Consider the following 25,373-nt stretch of genomic DNA (forward strand, 5'->3'; position numbering starts at 1 on the left):
ATCTCTAAATTGTGTAAAATGTCCAGGATTTTGCATTGATTTCACATCTGCGTTTGCTTCTACAGGCCTTTGTATAGCTTTAAACACATCTGGTTAAGCACCCCCCCACCCCACTGCCACTATTGGTCTGTGTGTACCTGCATCTGGTCAAGCTACCTGCAAGCGGTCAAACTGCTTCCCAGCAGAACCTTGCATTTCTGATACATTGTGTTGATTTATTGTACTTGTGGATGTATTAGCAAATGCAATTGTTCTAAATAGAACCATGGAATACAAAAGAACCTTCCTTCATCACTAGCCATCCTGAAACCTTAATCATGCATGGTGCTAATTGGTCAATCTAAACTCATATTACTTGTTAGGTACAATAGCCTTGTATATTCAGAGCTACCTTTGATTTTAGGCTGCACCATAGCTTTAAGAGAAGATGAACTATTTCACTAGACTAGAATACAAAAGATGCTCTGTACACCACAACCTCCCTTAGTGAGGATAAGGGCAAAGGACGCGTTAAAATCCTGTATTTTTCATCAGTAGTCTTACGCCGCTATGATCATCATCATGCATCAAGAGCCTGGGCAGAGGAGATTACACTGCCATCAGCAACTGAGTGCAGCAAGAACTACACTGACTGTAGGACAGAGGAAGTCACATAACATGTAATAATAATCATAATAATAATAATATTTGACTTGTGCATGCTACATTTATAGTCTAGGACCAGGTAAATAAACCTAAGCTCAGATTCAGAGTTGGTCAAACCACATGTTTTTGTGGTTATTACTAAAATTAGCATTTATTATAATTCAATACAAAACTAGGCATTGACCATTAGTGCACTGGAACGCATCTCTGAAACCTGATTATTGTTTTCCAATGAAAGGTTCATAAATGGACTAGGTTTATGGATTAGGCTTGTAATTGTAACAGAAGACATTCATCAGTTGGCCTTGATTGACATGTGTTTTTTGACCTGTTAGTCAAGAGACATGAACCACTTCAAATATCTGTAAGGCCCCATTTGGACAGGATTAAGCGGTGACAGAATTTGACATTTTCATTAAACATCTATACTTATACATGCATTTAATAAAGTAAAACACTGCTTGTGTGTATTGTGCTTGTTAAAATGATTTTTATTGTTGTTGATTTAAAGTAACATTATGTAGCCATTTGACCCCAAAATCAGTTTCAGAATCATGCTGGTGCTCCACTGAATGTAATAGGGAGAATGCCATCTATGTCATTGCCCCTCCAGGCCTGGTACGCTGCTAACTGTGCTATATAACTTTGGTGGAGCATAAACAAAACTCCTCGCTAGAATTTTGTACAAATAAAATCATGTGACTCTGCCTTGTCAGTCAATGTTGTTCTTTCACTTCTGCTTGTCAACAAATTGATGGGGGAGCCCAGTAGCAAAAAATACCAATACTTGCGTAATGCATTATAAGAGAAGAAAACATTTTGGCATTAATGGTATCATTCTTCTTGTCATTCTTTTTCTTATCATTATTCTCTTTCTTGTTTTTTTATGTTCAATGCTGCGTTGGCTAACTTTTTAACTTATATGTCGTCAGATCAAAAACTTGGCTATGTTCAGACTGCAGAAAAATCTGATTTGTTTCTTAAGTCAGCTCTGCTGAGTTGACTGTTTACACAGTTTTTTTGCAAGTAATCAGATCACATTTGCATATCCAGACATTACAAACCTATCTGCATGGGTACGACATAGGTGTCAGTACCTAACCTGTGGCGTTCTTCTTGGATGTTTGTTCAAATCCGATCGCATTTCAAACCACCTAAATGTGGTTAGGATTTCGGGTGGGGGGGGGTGTGTGTGTGCTGCCCAGACAAATCAAACATCAATCGGGATATAATCTACAGTGGGGAAAAAAGTATTTAGTCAGTCACCAATTGTGCAAGTTCTCCAACTTAAAAAAATGAGAGATGCCTGTAATTGACATCATAGGTGGACCTCAACTATGAGACAAAATGAGAAATTAAAATTCTGAAAATCAGATTGTCTGATTTTTTTGATTTATTTGCAAATAATGGTGGAAAATAAGTATTTGGTCACCTACAAACAAGCAGGATTTCTGGCTGTCACAGACCTGTAACTTCTTCTTTAAGAGGCTTCTCTGTCCTCCACTCATTACCTCTATTAATGGCACCTGTTTGAACTCGTTAACAGTATAAAAGACACCTCCTTCCATCAGTAAGGGCATTGAAGATGAAACGTGGCTGGGTCTTTCAGCATGACAATGATCCCAAACACACTGCCAGGGCAACAAAGGAGTGGCTTCGTAAGAAGCATTTCAAGGTCCTGGAGTGGCCTAGCCAGTCTCCAGACCTCAACCCTATAGAAAACCTTTGGAGGGAGTTGAAAGTCCGTGTTGCACGCCGACAGCCCCAAAGCATCACTGCTCTAGAGGAGATCTGCATGGAGGAATGGGCCAACATACCAGCAACGGTGTGTATAACAAAGTATTGAGATGAACTTTTGTTATTGGCCAAATACTTATTTTCCACCATTGTTTGCAAATAAATTCTTTAAAAATCAGAAAATGTGATTTTCTAAATGTTTTTTTCTCATTTTGTCTCTCATAGTTGAGGTCTACTTATGTTGTCAATTACAGGCCTCTCTCATCTTTTTAAGTGGAAGAACTTGCACAATTGGGGATTGACTAAATAATTTTTTTCCCCACCGTACATCTGCCAAATCTGAATATAGCCTTAGAAAACCACAGAGGACAAAGCAACGCTGAAACAATGCAAGACTGGAAAAGAAACACCTGGACAGGAGGTAACACTAATGGGTACACAGGGGTAACACTAATGACCAGATGGGGCTTGGGTGGAGGCATGGGAGGACCCAAAGCACCAACACAATAAAAAAGCAGCACATGGCCTGAGACATGAAGGCAGGTCATAAGCATGTTACCCTTACTCTATTTGCATTCATGAGATCCTGCTGGTATGAGTTTCCTCTTTTTTAGCGATCTGAGCGACTACTGAACATGACTTTATAATGACATTGGGATTTCCTTTTTACCACTGAACTTGCAAACTAATCATTAAACTGGTTCATTGAGGACATACATGTTATTATTTACTGATATGATTAAAATTATCATATTAATAATATCATAATAATATCATAGTGTGGGGCCTGTAGTTATTCCCACTGCTAGTTAGATCATGAAGATAAAAATAGCACCTCTCCCCCGACCCCTCTCTTTGCTGCAGTCACAACCATTCTTTACACTAGATATTGAAGAATGACTTATAGAATTTGATTGCATCCAGCCATTAGCATTAGTATGGTCAGATGATTCATTCTGGATTGCAAAATCCACTCCAACTCATCCCGAAGATATTAGATGGATGCTTGGCATTGGGCATGGTAAATTCAGGTGTGCCAACCAATGTTCCCTCATTAAAGGGGCTGCCTGGATCATTTTGGACATGCAGTGTAACTCAGTATAACAGTGTAACATTCTCTTGGGCACTGATTTGACTAAATGAGCATCCGGCTTGGACGTGACATACTCTGTCGGGTTGAGACAAAGCAAACAGGGCAATGTTTACCCAAAAAATTGAGAGGTGGCTGAGTGGTTGTGACACGGATGAAACAGCAGGAATCAGTTGTTTCAGGTGACAGTCAATAATGAACTCCAATAATGAAGCTGCTGGTCCCCCTCGTGCAGGAAACGATCATTTATGTTGCAGCGTGCTTGCCTGCTATTTTCGGCACAGCCCTTTCACAAAGACTTGAACCCCATTTATTCCTAAGAGCCCTACGCCGGTAACCCTCAAAAATTGGAGAAGCACTTAGAGCCAAGCCATGATAAGAGACCCTTCACCAATACAAAATGGAAGAATTTGTTCCTTCTGTGAAATGACTCATGGTTCCTCATTAATATCCTCGCCTAGCTCTGAGACACGATCCTGGAAGCATATCACACGCATAGATAACATATATTTCTTTATCTAATTGCTCGTGTATAATTTAAGCCATTTCTAGCCGGAGGACATGAATCAAATCAGAGGCTCTTTGACGGATCTGTCCGGTGAGGCTTTGGCGTACTATGGATGTCTCCACATATTGCCTTTATTTTGTCCTGAATGGCACACATTTGTATGCTCGGCCTTGTGCGCGGTAGGATGAACAGGCTTGTTCTGGGAGATTATTCTCAGAGAACCAAGCACAGATCTACCACTGAGCTCAACACTTAATAATGACTTTATCAGTATGCCCCTGCATACCCTTAGAGAACAGACCTCCTTAAAGGGTCAATAATTCATTAGTGCTGAAGGAGCATAGAACGAGATGTTTGGCTTTTTTATGTTTGGTTATGTTGGCCTCTTCTGCTTCTCAGACATCTGAAGTTGGTTCTGTTGTTTTGCTGTAATGTCAATTAAGTAAATATATCAGAAAATAAGTGATCGCACGACTTACCTTACCTTATTTAACAAAGCTCCAGGCAATTGGTTCTAGCAGTCTTACAATTAGTGAAATAGAGAACACCTGAGTGCAGTGAATATGTCTCAAGTGATTGTAGTATAAAGACGCCTGTCTGGATGGCCCAGTCACTGGTTAATCACTGGAAGAATCCTTCATGCTACTCAGAGAAAAGGTCATTAAAGAGTGCAAGTCTCTGATTATTATAAATCCATGAGTGACCGTGCAAGAAGGAGACTAGTGAGGGAAGCTACCAAGACACCTATGACTACTCTGAAGGAGTTACAAGCTTCATTAGCTGAGATGGGAAAGACTCTGTTGCCCGTGTTCTTCACCAGCCCAAGGTTTATGGGAAAGTGGCAAACAGAATTACACCTCCACCTCCACTGTCCAAAGGAATGTGGGGGACTCCAAAGTCAACTGGAGGAAGGTTCTAACTCAGGTGTGATGTCATTCCCATTCCCATCTTCAGAGGTCTTGTGGAGTCCATGCCTCGATGGGTCAGAGCTGTTTATTAGAACTGAAAAATACATCCTGATGAAGATTATTTTGCCCACTTATGGCCATTACATAATGCATTGCTTTTAAACGGTAAAACTGAGTCAAATCTAGAGGGAATAAGACAATGTAATTATTCATTATTATTTCATTTGTGTTCAGATATTTTTGAAAACAACTGAAAAAAAATCAGCAGTGTGGTCTGAGCCAATGATTGAACACATCTCAGATCTTGATTAGCAAATCAGACCCGAGGGATGTCACCAATTGTAATTAGGAATGGTCAGCTGAATCAAATTTCCAAGTGTCTAGAGAAGCTAGATGAGTTTTGGAAACAGGTGATGTGGACTGATGAAGTCAAAATAGACATCTCTGGCCACAATCAGTCAGCTTTTATTGAAAAAAGGACCTGAGTTTTACTGAAAAGAACACCTTGCCATTGGTGGGTCATGGGGATGGGTCGTGTTGCCACTAGTGGCACTATTACACGGGTGGAAGAAAAAATGGATTCCACAAAATACTAGCAAATACTGAATGCAAATGTCAAACCATCTGGTAAAAGGCTGAAGCTGAAAAGAGGATGGGTTCTCCAACAGAATAATGTTATAAACATACCTCAGAATCCACCATGGACTATCTAAACAGAACATTTGTAGATAGACCTTAAACAAGCTGGGCATGAACGTCTACCAGTCTACGACCCAAGGCTATCTTGGAACTAGTGGCCTGCTGCAAAAAAAGAGTGGGGAACATTCCAACTACAATAACTGAAAGACTTTTAGCTACAAAAGACATTTGCAAGCTGTGATTTCTGCAGAGAGGTGTCCTGACTTTGTAAGGTGCCCAAACCTTTGCACAAGCCACATTGATTTAAATATTTAATTTCCTTTATGTTATGAAAGACAGAGTAACTAAGAATTAGTTTTGCCCGGCCGCCATTGACTGCACAAAATCGTCAATGGCATTTTAACAATGGGGAGTTTGGGACCAAAATATCTGCTCTTTATGTTGAAAAATGTTCTGTGGCATAAAATCACAGCTATTATGTTTCATGTACCATTTCATGTGACCCTGCCTGATGGAGGACTCAGATATAGACCACTTATTTACTAGTTATTAGATGTGAAGAGCCCAGGACCTCATGGACATGGTTTATGACTAATGGTGCAGTAGCAATGATGAGTGAGGCAAGCAGCCAGCTTGGTAGCGATGCTAATACCGCAACAGCGAAGTTAAGACCTCAGTAGTGATGATGGCCGAGGCAAGCAGCCAGCTTGGTAGCGATGCTAACACTAATGCTGGACGAGGTTGGCGGCTGCTTTCACAGCAGCAGTGATACTAATGCTGTGGTAGTGATGCTAACACCACAGCGAAGCTGTCGGCAGCCAATACACTAAGACCGTAGTAGCAATGCTGGGTGAGGCCGGTGGCTGGAACGCTGCTAATGCTGCATTTGAGTCAAAATGCTATCGCTACAGACTTTGAAATGCACATTACTTCCACCATTTGTCTTCACACCGCTTCCCTTACAATATTATTTCAAGCAACGAGGACCCGACCTCAGCTTACCTAAGATTACATGTCCACTACGCAGCACATCTACCTGTTAGCTTTGTAGTTCTTAGACTGTCGTTACGAGAAAATGTTGTTTCGAGGCAAACAAGAGGCAGTGCTTGCACATGTGTGTTTCAACATAGTCAGTCACTCACTCAGCCAGTCAGTAAGCAAAAGACTGGCCCACTAAAAATGACCAATAGTGTTTAGAAAAAAGGGCACTGTCTGTGGATACGCCGTGAGGGAATGTACTGTACATGCAGTAGTAAAAACTATGTGGCTGCTTTTCAAAGTCTTTTGTGATAAAAAGAGTTCAATTGAGCCGTGGCCCTCTTTTACTCAAAGGAGCTGCTTGTAAAGTGTAGATGTGACTAATGAAGCACATCAGGCCGTCACTATCTTTTAATGAATTGCCTTCTTTGCGCAGAGCGTGGTACGCAGGAGTGCAGCTTCTTTCACCAGGAAAATCTCTTACAGAACAACGTTCATTGCCTCTGCAGTGACAGATTTAAGCCTGCTTTTGAGGAAAGCGGTAGCCAAACATTTCCAGCATCTCTGGGTCCCAACCTAGACAACATTAGACCCCTGTAGTCATTTTCTTCTGACTCCCAGGAGCTTACAGGGAAATAAATGAGATTTAAAAGTGTAATGTCACCTTAACCTAGCATCACATTCTGTCTTGTGCTAAAGGTGCATGCCGGCTCAGAAAAGCCCTGCTTTCTCGCACTAGGTGTGTCATTGAAAAGCTGCAAAAATCTGAGTCCAACTGCACTGCACAAGCTGCAGGTAAACCAAGAACTCATTTTCAAAGAGGGTGAAAGATAAGTTCGGAAAAAAGCACTGAATTAAGTTGTTTTGCAGTCATCTATTCATGTGTAGTTTTTACAAGAGCATTAGTATCCAGGCTTGCAGGCTTGCTTTCATCTGACAGTCAGTGAGAGAAAATGGAAATATTATATTCAAATGGAAATTCATTCACAATGCATGTTTAAAAGGGATGCTCCGTTGATGCTTTGATTATGTAAGAACGCAGAGAAGATTCTGCAGGGAGATTTTCAGAAAGTGTATGCCGGATTGACAGATTATGGGGAATCTGGGTGTTTTCTGGATATTGGGCTAATCTCATTAAGTGCTCAGGTAACTCCACAGCTAGTCTCTTCAGCATGTGGGGAAAATATTGACTTGACGAAAGTTCGATACTTTTGAGCTTCTGGCGATGTGGCATTGCCGGGCAGCTGACACACTTGGAGGAAAGTGCTGGGGCCATGGGTCAATTCTGCTCTCTCAGACTCTCAGACAAAACAATATTTAAAATTAAGGAAAGGTTTTTGATATAGTAAATTAATGAAAGTGAAAGAATGTGGGAGAAAGGGAAATAAGTGAGAGAGAGAGAGAGAGAGAGAGAGAGAGAGGGGGGGGGGAGAGGACAGAAAAGCTTAAAAAGCGGAAAACTATCACTTGCTGCTGTGGGAGTGTTTACGTTGCCATGGTTACGCCGCTGTCTCTAAAATGCCCACGTCATAATAAGGCGTAAAAAAATATGAATTATTACGATATTTGTTTATTTGAAAGTCGAAATAACACCTTATTTACAACAACCGAGAGCAGCGCTCTACTGCCCCTGCACTACGGTGCTATTAAGTAGGAGAGAGAGAGAGAGAGAGAGAGAGAGAGAGAGAGAGAGAGAGAGAGAGAGGCGAACAAAAGAAGAAACTCGAGAGAGCGACGAAAAATAAAGGAGCAACAAAAGAAGCAGAAAGAGAAGAAAGTGAGAAAAAGAGGATGTAGCTTAAAGAAACTGTGAGTGCAGGAGAGAGAGAGAGAGAGAGAGAGAGAGAGAGAGAGAGAGAGAAGCTAGCTACTGACGCGGAGAACGCGGGAGAGATAGCGCGCGCGTGTGTGAGTGAGGGTGAGAGAGAGAGAGAGAGAGCGGGAGAGAGAGAGGTGGGTTGTTCATGTTCGTGCTCAGTCGCGGGCTGCTCAGCTGTGCGCGCTGATGGAGGGAGGCTGAGCTGAAGGCTGGAGAGATGGAGTGATGGAGGGATAGACCGACGCGGAGTAAACCGTCCTTCTCTCTCTCGAGTCCCGCAGCTGCTTCATGACCAAAGACTCCATAAGAGAGTTGATCTTCCGAGGAGACCAACCGCTTCCCCTCCGCCTCAGCTCCTCTCTGACTTTAGGTGAGTGCAGCTTTCTCACTCAGCGACGACCCCACTCCGCTCCGCGCTCGCGCAGCTCAGCTGAGCAGAAATGCGCTGGGAGGAATACGAGCTTGTGGCTAAGCTTCTTTATTAGACGCGTTCATATCGCTGCCATAGTTTGCCAACATGTGTCAACCAGCGTGTATCTCTCTAATATGAAGTGTAGCTCTCTTACAAACCCACTGACATTTCAGCTTTTGCTACATTTCCTCCATACCTGGGTGTTTTTACTGGTAAGAACAGTGAACTACGGCTCAGCCTGTCCGGCGGCTCAACAGGTCTCTGCGAAGCAGTCCACTTTTAGTGGGAGAATTAAGGAGCTAGTCAACTGTCTTTACAGCTTATTATTACATTAATGTGAATATTGGTGTGTGTATATATATAGCTATATATATATATATATATATATATATATATATATAAACAATATATATATATATATATATATATATATATATATATATATATATATATAACAATATATATATTAACAATACAATATTTTGTGTAGTTTATCCTCATATATCACAATAAGGATCTACTCTTATGTGTATATGGAGAGTGTATAGACTGTAATGGCATAAATAGCTTTAAAATGATTTATTTCAGCAATAAAAGTAGTTTCAATTGTGTAAATGGTTCAGTTATGTTTGTTTATTCACTTTATAACAGTTATCTATACTGTTTAAAGGTATAAATTGTGGGAGTATGGAGGTCTCTGAAAAGTGAGTGTAGATCTACTGTAAAGGACCATAACTTATTTGTCTGGTATGATGATGCTGGTGTGGGTTTATGTACTATAATACAGCCATAATTATTTTTACATGACCATTTTTTTTTCTCTTTCTCCCTTAGAATTAAGCATGTTGTTTTGTTAGTGTGCATGTAAAAGATACTTTCACAGATTTTTCAAAATGTTGGCTGAACAAAATCGTTCAGAGAGGTCTGATGTGAAACAAACCGACCGACTAACTTTACAGTTACTGTTTTCTTTACAGTGGCGGTGAACGGAATGAGGGGTTGCGACTTCTACGATGCTAACAGATATTTTATTTTGTATTCAAACCACCAGCGAACCTACACATATTTAATACGCTTTATGAGCAAAACAGTAATAATTCTGAAGAATTATGTCCATTCTGTGGACTATTTCGTCTTTAGAATATCTCTGAATGTGCCATTATTGTTTTCAATTAAGTTTTACATAAAAAAAGGTATAAGGTCGCATACTCTAATATACTCATAATCATATCATGTATCACTTGCTGTGAAGGAGCTTTTCTGTAGGAGACATTAAACTCTTTAGATGTTTGGTTCCATTCACCGCAAGCGTGAACAGTTCTGACTCTGTTTATCTTGAATGGCACGTTTGACCTCAAATCACTCTGAATGTGTTTGTTTCCATCTTATGTGTAAATGACCCCTGTTGTGAATGACTGGGTGCATCATTGAACGTCTGAGTGAACGGAAGGGAATGTGTTGCTTTTGGGACCTCACAAATAATCAAACAAATAATCACCTATTTTTGCAGCTTAGTTTCTATATGAACTGTATATTGTTTACGTACTACATCAGACTCTTGTAGTGTGCAAGAAAATGTGTTTTTTTCTCTTGCATGTGCTGCATTTACAAGCACCTTTGATAGGCAGTGCTGACAACCTCAGGTGCACAGGACGGCCCTGATTATTCAGTTAAATCTGAGTGTAAGAAGTAAAGAGTATGAAAGGAGGTCACAGTTTGTCCGTTCACTTGTGGAAGCCAGTGCATATGTCAGTAAACAAGCTATTTTTCATATAGACAGATCATTTTGTTTTGTACTCTATTTCTGTACATGTTTCTGTCACATAGCCTGATTATGCTCTCTATTTTTACCCCCTTCCCCCACCAACCTATTCAAAGATGATGGCTGATTTTGGAGTAAGCTGTATTTGAAGGAGGCACACCTGTTCCTAGAACCCCGTGTTGGAGTCAGCATGGCAACTGGAGTAGCGGCATGGCTCCCTTTTGCCCGGGCAGCTGCCATCGGCTGGATGCCAGTGGCAAACTGCCCCATGCCCCCAGCCCCCAGGGAACACAGCAAGAAGCAGGACGAGCTGATTATTCTAAACGTGAGCGGGCGTCGCTTTCAGACCTGGAGGACCACGCTGGACCGTTACCCGGACACCCTGCTTGGCAGCACAGAGAAAGAGTTCTTTTACAACGAGGAGACGAAGGAGTACTTCTTCGATCGCGACCCAGACGCCTTCCGCAGTGTCCTCAACTTCTACCGCACCGGCAAGCTGCACTACCCGAGGTACGAGTGCATCTCGGCCTATGACGAGGAGCTGGCGTTCTTCGGGATCATCCCTGAGATCATCGGCGACTGCTGCTATGAAGAGTATAAAGATCGCAAGCGGGAGAATGCCGAGCGCCTCATGGACGACCAGGAAGAGAATAAAGACAGCAGGCTGCCCAACATGAACTTCCGGGAAACCATGTGGAGGGCCTTTGAAAACCCGCACACTAGCACCATGGCCCTGGTCTTCTACTATGTGACTGGCTTCTTCATCGCGGTGTCTGTCATCACCAACGTGGTTGAGACGGTGCCTTGCGGTTCCACGCCCAACCAGAAGGACGTGCCCTGTGGTGAGCGCTACACTGTGGCCTTCTTCTGCATGGACACGGCCTGCGTCATGATCTTCACTGTGGAGTACCTCCTGCGGCTGTTTGCGGCGCCTAGCCGCTACCGCTTCATGCGGAGCGTGATGAGCATCATCGACGTGGTGGCCATCTTGCCCTACTACATCGGCCTGGTCATGACCAACAACGAGGACGTGAGTGGCGCCTTCGTCACCCTGCGCGTCTTCCGCGTCTTTCGCATCTTCAAATTCTCACGCCACTCGCAGGGCCTTCGCATCCTGGGATACACACTGAAGAGCTGTGCCTCGGAACTGGGCTTCCTCCTCTTTTCCCTCACCATGGCCATCATCATCTTTGCTACCGTTATGTTCTACGCAGAGAAGGGGTCGAGCTCAAGCAAGTTTACTAGCATTCCTGCTTCCTTCTGGTACACCATTGTTACAATGACCACGCTGGGGTAAGTGCAGCAATCAGGTTATTTACAAATTGGTCTGTGCTTGCACTGCGACTATGTGAGATGTGAGATGGTTTATGCTATACATTTTTCCACACTGTAAATCTGTTGCAGACAAAAATAGCAAATTGTGAAATTCTCATGTTAAGAATTTGAGTTAAATTCGATGGACTTTGGTGTAGCAACGCAGCCAATTGTGATGGCCACAAGTAGCCTAGTGACCTCAAGTTTAAATTCGAGAACAGACATGTTGCCTTCTGTTTCCAGGCCATGGATGGTTTGAAACACTCGTCGTTTTGTTTGAGAGCCTTTTTTGTTTTAAAAATTTGATCTGTCTCAAATTATCTTTCCCATCTTTGCAGGTTTCGCTAGTATTGTTTAATAGCACCACCAGGTGTTTAGGAGGTGCAATGTCCTCTTGTAATATGACAGTAACTTATTGCTTTGGTTAGTATTAGGGGCTATGCAGCTTAACATACTTGAAGGAGAGCCTTATCTACTTAGCTGGTGGCCTTTTGGTCCTTCCCTCACAATGACAGGTATACAGTTTTGCGCTGTTGGTGATTCCTGGCCATATAAGCTCTTTTTTATTGACAGACATAGACAAACTACATGGACAAAAGGATTGAGACACCTGCTCATTCACTGTTAATGAAATCTGAAATCAGGGGTATTAAAAACGTTTATCCTGCTGTTGGAGTCTCTACTGTGCAGGGAAGGCTTTGTAAAACATTTTGGATCACTGCTGTGAGGATTTGATTACATTCAGTGACAAGAATGTTAGTGAGGTTAGGATGTTGGATGATCGCCACCCCACCTCATCCCTAACTCCCCAACTTATCCTTAAAGTACTGGATGGAGCAGCATCATTCCAGAGAACACAGTTCCACTGCTCCGCAGCTAATTGCTGGGGGCATAATACCCCTCTAGCCAATAGGTTCATGTTTATCTGCTTCAGAGAGTTAAATTCTGTTAGCATTACTTCTCGTCTGGAACTAGACAAGCTGAGCATGTTCATCTGCACATCTGGGTCAGCAAAGTAGCTGAATGCATTCACTAGAAGGGGTGTCAAATAGTGGACATATAGTGTTCTTCTTACAGTGGGGCCTAAATCAAAGGGAAGGAAAATCCAACAATGATTTAGTGGTTGGTTAAAGAAAAGATTGTTCAGAGTGATGTTATGTGAAATGGGCCTTTGTGGAGAAACTGGGTTTGAGGAACCTAAAATTGTGATGTCTGCAACACAATGTAATCTGTATACACCATCAGGTTTTATTTGTAATGCTGATAATGATAAAATCTTTGGGTGATATTTTACATCCGGTGTTCACAGATCCATCTTCAATGGATTAAAAATATAAATTTTAGGCAAAATCCTTTTGTGTCCCAGGCACCAGGGTGCATAATTGTAACCATGGTTCCATTAGCTACCAATGTGAACAAAATTCTGACTTGATAAGGTTCTCTAGAACAGAGCACTTGACATTAAACCACTCTGACTGACAACTGTTTAAATCTTGATATATATAGTTTGCAATAAGCAAAATGCATAAATAAGAATTGAGAAGCCCAAGGTCATATCCAAAGTGTGTATTTACATTAGAAACAGGGAAGTACGTAATGTTTTCCAACCAAGTGCATTCCTATTAACTACACAAGTACATTGTAATTTAAAATACTTAATAAAGGTTATGCTGCACCATGATAAGAAAACCAAAGTGAAGCTCTTTACATTGAGTGTGATGCCTCAAGCTGAAAGCATAAACAGCATGCGATATGATCAGTAATATATTTGGTCACATTATCGCTTGTTTACCCACTGAGTGGTAAATACCTTTTTATTGTTATGTGATGCAGAAGTGGAAAATGGACTAGGACCATAATGGCTGTGAGTAGCTGTAGCATAGACAGGCGCCGTGCCTTCTCAAAGGCCCAGTGGGTATAAGTAGCTGTCAGGGTGACTAATAGAGCATACCACTACATCTGCTAACAAATATAAACCATCATGATATCTTCCATTTACTGTGCTGGGAGCAGACCGAATAAGGACATAACCGCCCTAGGGTGGACAGCGCTGGCCGAGCTGCGCGCAGATGTTTGGTGGTTCGGGGATAAGAGCGTTGAGGAGCCTTATAAGAGAGTTTTTGAGGAGTCATATGAAATTTATGGGATGCTCATGGCCCGAGATTATTTGTCAGAGCTGTGTACTAAGGGCGAATCTGGACACTTGAGTAGTTCTAAGGAAACTATTTGTCAGTTTGTTTGATGTGTTTGAGGGCTGTCCAGGAAATATATATATATATATATAATATATATATAAAGTACATTAAAAGATTTGGATAGTTTAGAAAAGGGGGATTTAAAGGGCCCCATATGCCTGATTTATTTTTGTATTTTTCTTAGTTCCTTGTAGAATGTGTAGAACCTTTTTCCAACCTGTTTTAATCTGTTAGAGTTTGTTGCTTCTTTTATACTTGTATTTTCAATAAGCAGCCATAACAATAAAAACACAGACAGAAGTGAATACCAGTGATTATCTGACGAAAGGTACACATTTTAGGCAGCAAGGCAGCAAGTGAACTGTCAATTCTTGTCGATCTGTTGGAAGAAAAAAAAATGGGATCTGAACTACTTCACCAATGGCCAAATTATGATGGCCAGATGACTGGATCAGAACTCCAAAATAATGGGTCTTTTGGGGTGTCCCTTGTACGTGGTGGGCATTATCTACCAAAAGTGTTCCAAAAAAGGACAACCGTGAACCAGTGAGAGGGTCATGGGTGTCTAAGGCTCACTAATGCGATCCATGGAGGCCCAACCTCACAACTGTGGCAGGACAAACTGGACATAAACAATATTAGGCAGGTGGTTTTAGTGTTATGGCTGTTAGTGATATGGTGCCCTCTACTGCAGGCTGAGACACTCCTGAGAACACTGTCTTGAAACTGGAACGGTATTAACTTGCTACATCAAATGCTTTTATTTGCAAAAAGCAAGGAAGATCATTTTTGCATAATATGAGCAATTTAATGTTCTGATTATCTAGAGGTTTTGGCTCTCAATGGTTAACTTTATTTGTCACATTTCGTAGCGTCTGATAATCTAAATAGAATCTGCTATGGATAATCCCCCCAAAACAGAATGCCTTCAACAGGATTAAGGGTTTACGTTTCAGGTGAAATATTCCATACCGATTAATTGCAGCCTTCTAAACTGGAAAATGATTCCAGGTCAATCTGTTTCCTCAAGCTTTCCATGTTTTTCCAATCACTGAATTGGCATCACTGTAAGTGATCTACTTTTGTGTAGCATCTCAAAAGCTAATTGCCTGTAGCAGACAGTTTTTCTCAGAGTGACTGCCTAACCCAAATGCAGGCCTAAATGTCATTTTACGTGATGCATGAGTTTTAATTCCATTGTCACTTATTAAATCACAATTTAGTCATTTAATTTGTTATTCCACTGGGACTTATGCAAATTTGCTTGGCTCAGATGAGCACAGATGAAAACCACTTGCCACGTAGAAGAGATTTAGATAGTTTTGAGGAAAAATGCTGGCAGTAAAATGGCCATAAATAAACGTTACACTGATTATTTTTTTTACAACCACTGTTCACTGTTCAACTGGGTTAATTTTTCCTTTATGACCCTTCAGTTGTCCTTTGCAGATTCTGAGGATAAGACCAGCGAAGTGTTTACATTCATCAGCAGCACTGCACGTCTTCAAGATGCTTTAGAATGCATTTACATTACAAAAATGTCCTCCCAATGGTAGGTGGTGGTGTTATCTGTTGCACCACACCAACCACTAATGCTAAGCTCTTTCCTTTGAATTAGTTGAATCATGTGAGTTTGGTACATGAAATTGGCGTATTGTACTCGAACACTGCTGTGTCCGCTTTCAAAAGCAAAACCCTAAAGTAAAATGGAGCTGTAAAAGGGGGGCTCATTTTATTTATATCCCTAGAATTTACATACACCCAGTCCACTAGGCTGGCTAAGGTGACCAAATGTTGTTACATTTATGTTGAATTTGACAACTGCAACTGAAGCTAATGACCAAAGTCAAGTCAAGTCAAGTCAAGTGGGTTTATTGTCATTTCAACTACATACAGAGTACACAGTGAAACGAAACAACGTTCCTCCCGGACCATGGTGCAACATAGACAGTGCATACAAGACACAAGTGCAACACAAACAAACAAGTGCGGACAGACAACACAGTACAGACAGAGGATAATAAATAATGACTGTAGTGTGCAAGTTGTGCAATGTGCGATAAATAGAGTCCAGTGAGGTAGTAAAGTTATCAGTGCAAATGCTTGTGCAAAAAATGCTTCCCATGTTATCTGGGATAAATGGTTGGAAAGAGAGAGAGAGGGAGAGAGAGAGAGAGAGAGGGAAGAGTGTAAGATATCAGTTCAGAAGTTGAGTTGTGTTGAGGAGTCTGATGGCTTGGGGGAAGAAGCTATTGCAGAGTCTGGTCGTGTTGGACCGGATGCTGCGGTACCTTCTTCCTGATGGCAGGAGGGAGAACAGACTGTGTGAAGGGTGGGTGGAGTCATCCACAATGCTGGTTGCTTTGCGGATGCAGCGGGTGGTGTAAATGTCCATGACGGAGGGGAGAGAGACTCCGATGATCTTCTCAGCTGTCCTCACAATGCGTTGGAGGGACTTGCGGTCAGAGGCTGTGCAGGTCCCAAACCAGGCAGTGATGCAGCTGCTTAGGATGCTCTCTATGGTTCCCCTATAGAAGAGGGTGAGGATGGGTGGAGGGAGACGGGCCTTTCTCAGCTTCCGGAGGAAGTAGAGACGCTGTTGGGCTTTCTTGGCTGTAGAGCTGGTGTTCAGGGACCAGGTGAGGTTCTCCGCTAGGTGGACACCAAGGAACTTGGTGCTCTTAACGATCTCCACAGAGGAGCCGTTGATGTTAAGCGGAGAGTGGTCCGGTCTTGATTTCCTGAAGTCAAGAACCATTTCCTTGGTCTTCTCTACATTCCAGTGAAGGTTGTTGACTGTACACCAGTCTGTCAGCTGCTGCACCTCCTCTCTGTATGCTGACTCGTCGCCTTTGCTGATGAGACCCAGCACAGTTGTATCATCGGCGAACTTTATGATGCTGTTAGAACTGTGTTTCGCAACACAGTCATGAGTCAGCAGGGTGAACAGCAGAGGACTCAGTACACTGCCCTGAGGTGCCCCAGTGTTCATGGTGATGGTGCTGGAGCTGCTGTCCCCGAACCGGACTAACTGGGGCCTTCCTGTCAGGAAGTCCAGGATCCAGTTGCAGAGGGGGGTGTTGAGGCCCAGCAGGCTTAACTTCCTCGTGAGGTTCTGTGGGATGATGGTGTTGAATGCTGAACTGAAGTCTATGAACAGCATTCTGACGTAGGTGTCCTTCTTCTCCAGGTGGGTAAGGGAGAGATGAAGGGTGGTGGTGATGGCATCGTCCGTGGAGCGGTTGGGACGATATGCAAATTGCAGGGGGTCCAATGAAGAGGGCAGTTGGTTCTTGATGTTCCTCATGACTAACCTCTCGAAGCACTTCATGATGATGGGCGTGAGAGCTACGGGACGGTAGTCATTGAGGCAGGACACCGTGGACTTCTTCGGCACGGGGACGATGGTGGTGGTCTTGAGGCACGTTGGGACAGTGGAGCTGCGCAGGGAGACGTTGAAGATGTCCGTGAGAACATCTGTCAACTGGTCTGCACACTCTCTGAGCACTCTGCCGGGGATGTTGTCTGGTCCTGCAGCTTTTCGTGGGTTGACTCTGCGCAGAGTTTTCCTCACGTCCACTGCAGTCAGGCACAACACCTGCTCGTCCGGCTTGGGTGTGGTCTTTCTCACCAATGTGTTGTTCTGTGCCTCAAACCGTGCATAAAAGTCGTTCAGGGCATCTGGGAGGAAGGCATCACTGTCACAGGACGGTGGCATTGTCCTGTAGTTTGTGATTTCCTGGATGCCCTGCCACATGCGCCGTGTGTCACCGGTGTCCTTAAAGTGGTTGTGGATTCTCTTGGCGTATGCGCGCTTTGCCTCTCGGATGGCTCGTGACAATTTGGCTCTTGCTTTCCTTAGGGCCGCCTTGTCACCCACTCTGAAGGCCGAGTCGCGGGTCCTCAGTAGCGCACGCACCTCAGGAGTCATCCACGGCTTCTGATTTGGGCGTGTGGTGATGGTCTTGGAGACAGTGACATCATCAATACACTTACTGATGTAGCCAGTGACTGATGCTGTGTACTCCTCCAAGTTAACAGAGTCGCCTTCAGTCGCAGCCTCCCTAAACATGTCCCATGCAGTGCACTCAAAACAGTCCTGAAGGGCAGAGATGGCTCCTGCCGGCCAGGTTCTCACCTGCTTCTGAACTGGTCTGGAGCGTCTGATGAGGGGTGTGTAAGCTGGAGTCAGATACACAGACATGTGGTCCGAGAATGCGAGGTGGGGGCGGGGCTCGGCCCGGTACGCGCTGGGGATGTTTGTGTAAACAAGGTCCAGCGCGCTCGCTCCTCTCGTGGCAAAGTCCACATGTTGATGGAATTTAGGGAGGACTGACTGGAGATTTGCATGGTTGAAATCTCCGGCGACAATGAACAGTCCGTCTGGATGTCTGGTCTGCAGATCGCTGATGCCCCCGTGCAGTTCCCACAGTGCCTCCTTAGCATTAGCATTAGCGCTAGGCGGTATGTACACGGCGGCTATCAAAGTTACCTACATATTCCCAATTGAGCTATCCATCCTTTTGTATATATTCTTTCGTTGTGACTGTTACGAGGTTAGACAAGCTTTGTAAATCACAGCAAGCAACAGATTGAACGAGTATCACACAGCACATTGCAGCTGCAATTCTGCAAGTTGAGCGAGTGGTGCTGGAGTGACAGAAAGAACACTTGGCTTAGTTTAGACAAGTTGGCTTGCAGGCCAAACACCATAGTACAGACAGTGTTTCAGATAACTGTAACTTAAAATACACATTTTTAGAATATTAAATCATATATCTGAGAGCACAAAGTTGTGTGAATGGTAACTTAATAGTAGCCGTTATTGAATGTCTTCTGGTCGTCTCTGATCTGTGGCCCATAACTTGACTAATGTTATTTTACCCAGCCAAGCACATCAATTAAAACCATTAAGGAATTAGAAGGTGCTTCTTTTTTAGATAAAGTGTGTGTTAGATATGTTTCCAGAATGATTTATTCAGGTTTGATTGTGCTCCCTTTTATTTGGAATGACCTAATTTGTTCACTAAACTCAAAGCTATGGCGGGATATTTTTTTTACTCATGCGTTTTCAGCGTATGACATCAACATTCAGTTTCCCAGAGTTCTTACAGCGGCCATATCCGGTGGCCCTCCTAAATACACATGGGAGAATGAGCTGTTGTGGCAGTGTAGACCCAGAACAAATTTAAAAATATACCGTCCCATTTGGGGATACTGTCATAGTTTTAAAACCCATGCTACATCTTATCACCATTATACCACCCTACCTTAGTGGAGCTTGGTCAGTTAACTTGTTAATTGTTGATCAAGTTGATTTATGTATGCCTGTTTTATGAGAAAAATAAACAACCTTCAGCTTTATGAAGTTGAACTTTCATCCATATTTCCAGTTTAATCCATGAGATATGTTGCAGTATGTAGTGCTTTACACAGAGAACCATTATCCTCAGTTAGGATCTGGGAACTAGCGGACGCAGAATGGACTTCTGTCTCCAGTGTTCTATTGTACCTCAATAGGTTGTCATTAAAATTTCACTGCAGTCATTTTTCACACAGCAGTTCCAGCCTCTTCTTTCCAGAAGCGTTATCTGTACTTGCACCCTCTGTGTTTTTTTTTTAAACACAGATACTTTACCTTATCATGACAGTGTTTATTTTCTGGCAATCACTGAATTAATTACTTGCTACATTTGCAGGTTGTTAATGGTTGTTAGGAAGGAAGTGTCAGAATTTAAATTACCTAAATTAACCAGCAGTTCTGATTTCAGTGTGTGTGTGAGGTCAGGTCAGCGGTGAGGCTTATTGGGGCAGAGGAAAAGTGAAGCTCAATTATACATGCCATATTTAGTGGATGCACCCATGTGTGATTGGATAAATGGTGAAATTTTCAACTTTTCCCTGGGAGGATACCTAAAAAGCTTTAAATGTAGTCTTTTAGCACCAAGGCAGAGTCAAAAATGTCATGGGAGTCAGCGCACACCCGACCCATTACAGCGCACGCACACACACTGCTTCTCATTAAGCTCGGGGGTCTAGAGCTTAATGGGTAACAGTGTTTGTGCCAAGATGATTCCAGCACCACTTTGACTTCTTCTTCTGCTCCCAGTAGGGGGGGATGATATGATGACACATTATCATTATCATGATATATGTGCTTTTTTAACGTATCATATTTAACGTTATCATCAAAACAGCTCAGCTGTAAAGTTGTTGCCTTATTGTAGGGAATTACTTGATTCCTATTCCCAAAGTAGAGCTTTAATAAGACCTGTAGTTTTGGTCTGAATATAGCTTGAGAATGTGTTGCTGAATATGATGAGGGTTGGGATGTAACACAGTACAAGTGTAATATATATTCAGAATAAAGAAGTTAAGTAGCTGCATTTACTCTGCAGTTATGTTTTGAAAAAAGAGTTTTCAGAATTCAGTTATTATTTTGATATATTATTATAATGAGAAGCAGAGAATCTCAGTGTTACTGAAATCTGCTAAATAAAAGTAGACTGTAGTAGACAGATAGTGATTTATGTGTGACTAAGTCTTTCTAAAGAATATCTCAGACACTAAAACAAGTGCCTATAGCACTGTAGTCCTTCCCACTCACACTATTTACTAGTTATGAGGAGCTTTACACATTTACATATACAGTATTAGTGTGTATATATATATATATATATATATATATATATATATATACAAATATATCAATATCTGTTTAGCCAGGAGCATTGTTGTTGTAGTGACCGAAAGCTGCCCTCATTAACAGTCTGAACCGGTCATGTTCCTATTCACTGAGCTGATCAAAAAAAGTTTGCCACCGTTTTATATATTTGTCATATTGTGACCTCATTGCCTTTGCACCGCAGGTTCTAGGACTGATAGAAACAGAAGTGTTTCAGAAGTGCATATCTGCTCGCTACGGCCATCTGCCCCACATTGTGGCCCAACATGCTTATTGACCCGTAGTTTTCACACCCCTGCTGGTCGGCCTAACTGCTGCGTGAGCCGTGATCTGTCATGCTGCGTGATTCTGGCCAAGGTTTAGTCAAGGTACTGGTAGCTTACCAAACATGAGCCACCCAAGGGATCCATTCAAATGTAGGCAGGAGTGTTCCTGCGCTTTGATTAGACTAATATTTCTCATTTGTCCCATTAAGTGCCACTCAACGCGATTGGCCCGCATTATGAAAATTCATCAGCCAAGTCACCCTTAATGGAACGGGGCGTAATATTTTTGGATGTTTTTTTTTGGCACCTGGAGTGAATTGGCACACTTTTGTGTGATTTGGGATGTAATATTTATTTATTTATTATTCCCTTTCATGGAATCTATCGGCATTCATGTATTCCTCCTACGTACAGAAAAAATCTTTCTCCGTCATGCCTCTGTCAGAGTTGCTGAGGTACCATTGCTCCGTTCAAATACTTGAACAAAGGTAGGAACGGCCTCATTTGCATATGGATAACAAAAGCCTCCGAAATGCATAGATTTCCATTTGCATCAGTGACAGTGATTCGCACTTCAGCATTACAGGCTTGGCTCTGTGTTTTTACAGAGCCTCTGAATTTAATTGACTGGCAGCTCGAGGCAGCTGCTCGAGTCGGAAAGACGTGAGTGGATTCGTGCCATCTGTGGTTAAGAGGCATCCTAAAGACTACACACACACACACACACACACACAAAATCAGTCACACACACACACACACACATTTGATCTCAGAACTAACCCAGAATTGGCAGTGTGGTGAGTGGTGCCGCCAAGGGAGTGTTTTTATTTCCTCCTTAGCGGCTCCAGAGATCACAGAGAAGCCATGCACCGAGAGCGTAACAGCATAACACAATTCAAATAATTATGAATTCATATTTTATTCATCTCCCTGGTGCTGCACTTGTTATTCCAGTCACCCACAAATCATAAGGAGACACTCCATCTCAGCTGAGGTTCACTGAAATAGGAAGGCATTTTTTAGTGCTTAATTGCGCCGTGCACTTTTGTTTGAAACCCTCAAAGTGGGATATGTCTTCTCACCTGGCATGTTCAGCACAGTGACATCAAGCAGAGCTGGGCATGATATCGAACCTGTACAACACTGATTTCTAATATCCCTCTATTACCTTACCTATTAAATTGGTGCTTCAAATGAACTGTCCGTACTCTGCTTCTGTTTCATCTGTATTTGTGCATGTTTTCTAAAAGCTTATGGATATGGGCCAAATTGAGGAGTACCTTTGGAAATCGTGGGCGCAATGTAGCCAGTAGAGGAAGTGAAGAAGTATTGTCAGTTCATTGTGTAAGTACTGTAACTCATATTCTCACTCTCAAGCAGTGAAGAAAAGACTCACAACTCTGAGGGTTGACTCGTCAAACCTAGCGCAAAAACAACAAAAATGTAAAATGTTATAATCTTAATCTACACCTAAATCTAGTCTTAACCCATGTTCTAAACCTAACCTTAATGATAGGGAAATTAGGAAATTCTTACACTTTCTTCATTGATATCAGTCCACTAATGTCTTTTTTATAAACTTTACACAAAGTTCACAATCAGCAGGATTTTCTCTAACATCCGTTGTGTCTAAAACTGTGGGTAGTTAGCTGGCTTAATGCTTTGCTGTCCAAGCTGTCTTAGAAGGCAGTGTGGTGATGAAGGTCTCCATAACTGAATCACAAAGGCAGTACATCCTGACATTGACATGGTATCAACAGGTCACTGCTAGATATGACCGTTTAGCTGTTTTGTCATTAGCTATTAGCACTTTCTCCCAATTAAATAGAAGGCTAGATTACTGTCCCTTGATTCAGACTCAGGGTGCCTTCCTGCCTCAGCAGGCAGTATTTTTGCTTCTGAGCACTGTTTTTTCAATTCTTCCTCAAGTAAATGACATGAGTGAGTGTGAGTATTTTGCTCAACATCGCTACCAATGAGTGGACGAAAAAAGGACCAAATAGGTTGAATTTTTGGAGCAGAACAATCAACCTATATGGACATTTCTTTGTGATGTAATATTTTGCTTCAAGTAGTGTGATTTTAAAGTGTTTGTCATGTGGCCAACCATTACATTCGTATTCTGCAGTATCATTTCTGAGGGTTTTTCAGTAAGTTTCCTTTCCTTTATTTTCAAAACAAAAAAATATAGTATGAAAGATCATCTTCTGGATGTGTTCATACTTCAGAGCAAAGCGAACAGTTGTTCTTACAAGGCTGTTTCCATACTATCATAAGTGCTGTAGCTCCTTAAGATTAATAGTGTTTTTTTGATATTCTAAGGGTTGACTGATGGCAAGGCTGTTGTTTTTAAGTGTTTTGAGGAATATGCAGATGAGGATGCTCTTTTTTCGCTCTGAACTGTGAATGATCTGTTTTCTTTTTTACATGCACATTCATTTTTATGTAATTTATTTATTTATTTAAACAAAATAAGCAATGTATTCAACCTAGACTGACATTTACTGTATCATCTTCAATGTTTAAAATCACAACTTGTGAGACTGAGGAAAGGTAGTTTGGTAAATGAGGTTTAAATAAGCTAATTACGGTATATAACCACTGTATGTACCACTGGAGTGGTCTATCTGTACATCTTTCAAATCTGGTCTCTTTGTTAATCATACACCAGGGCCAGATGTAGGTATAGGTGAAGATGCAGAGCAACATGTACTTTAATGCAAAGACAGAATATGCTCGCAGTTTTACACCATATAGCAGACACTCTTATCCAGAATGACTTACAAGGTTACCTGTATTACAGAGGTGGGCCAATGTAGTGTTAGGAGTCTTGCCCAAGGACTTATTGGTCTAGCGCAGCATAGTCACCCAGACCAGGAATTGAACCCCAGTCTCCCACATGGTGTGGTAGCTCACTGGCAGGTAGTTGTGTTATCTGTTGTGCCACACCAACCACAAATTAACGTTGGGTAGTAAAGTAGTGGATCCATCATCAAGCTTTGGACAAAAGGGAGGACATTCAGCAATGAAGAGACTGAATTTAACGTTAATAAATGAAAGTCCGTCCTCTACAACATTCTGTAATTGTGCAGGATGTTTGAGAGTTTGATTAGTGTAGTCTGTCCTGGGAAATACTTGGTGGATTTTTTTATGTTACCTACAAAGTGAACAGCTTAATTACATTGCAGTTTATTAACATAAATCGTCTCATTAAGGTAAAAGTTCTTCATTACATCTATAACACTGTTGAATAATGAAGTATTATTTCAAAGCAGGCAGGTCTATTGAAGAGCGCAATATACTGTACACACTAGATCTACAAAAGATCTTAATGCCCTTGGACATAATAAAAGTACCATGAATGGAAAACTGTATTAGCATAGTTGAACAAGAAGAGTTCATTACATGGTCCAAACTGTGACTCTTAAACATTTTTGTATCTTCATCCACATGCAAATTCCACAATTGCATTAAAGGGTTGTAGAACAAGTCAATTCCAAAACTCATACACTAGTGTTCTTGCCCTAGTCAAAGATGTGGTAACAATGCAGCAGTCACTTTCCAAGTACGTGGTGCTTTTGTTTATTTTTGTATTTAGTTTTCTGAGACAATCTGTGGATATATTGGTATGAATATATCAGTAACACTCGTCACCAAAGACTGACATCTAGCTCCAGCTGAGCAGCTTTGCCATCTCTTCAGCTTGCTAAACTCACAACATGCTGATAGGATAGCTGCCCTATACAACAGTATCTAATGCGCTACCACTGTGGCCCAGGGGATTGCAAGTTTGAATCCCAGTTTGAATCCAGAGCCATGCTGCTTTTTCATCAGCAACCGGAGTCTGAGAGAGCACAACTGGCCATCCTGTATTGGCTGGCAGAGGAGTCTGTTGGATGCGATGGAGCTTGGGAACCCCCGGAAGGAGGCGGTGGCCTCTTCACATGTGGGGTCTTCACAGTATATAGTATGCTATGCTATAGTATGCATTGCAGCTAATCAGATCAGATGCACTCTGGTGCATGCAGTTCTACAGATAATACGCAACAGCCTATATGCAAAGACTGATAAATGTGCAATGTGGAACCAAGGTAGACAAGTGCCAGTTCCAGACAGAAACATTCAGCTGAATGCCGGTAATAAATAGCAATAGGAACATGCCATGCTGAGGTTAGCTCAAGCTGATTGGCATATAACTATAGCGAGTGAAGCTGAAAAACAGGAGCTAGAAGACCTGCTTGCTTATTTCCAATTAAAAAAAAAGTGTGTTTAAATGTAACCTGAGTGCAAGAAATGTAAACACTCCTTCTAATGCATATATATATATATATATATATATAATACAGCCCCACAGGCTAGATTGTTAATTAATAATGTTGGGCAAGAATGCAGTTAATGGTGCCTTAAGGACACCA

General features: G+C 42.0%; 1 protein-coding gene across 2 annotated transcripts in view; it reads left to right on the top strand.

The window, feature by feature from the left end:
• The first annotated feature begins 8,437 nt into the window (after positions 1–8,437).
• The window catches only part of LOC140543135 (A-type voltage-gated potassium channel KCND3-like), a 131,809-nt gene continuing 114,873 nt past the window's right edge, over positions 8,438–25,373 (top strand). For both annotated transcript variants that reach the window (XM_072666164.1, XM_072666165.1), the window contains exons 1-2: positions 8,438–8,694; positions 10,615–11,791. In XM_072666164.1, coding sequence (XP_072522265.1) covers positions 10,689–11,791 — 1,103 coding nt within the window. In that variant the 5' untranslated portion in view covers positions 8,438–8,694; positions 10,615–10,688. The remainder of the gene's footprint in view (positions 8,695–10,614; positions 11,792–25,373) is intronic.

The sequence above is a fragment of the Salminus brasiliensis genome, chromosome 21 (genome assembly GCF_030463535.1).
Source record: "Salminus brasiliensis chromosome 21, fSalBra1.hap2, whole genome shotgun sequence".
NCBI classification, from domain to species: domain Eukaryota; kingdom Metazoa; phylum Chordata; class Actinopteri; order Characiformes; family Bryconidae; genus Salminus; species Salminus brasiliensis.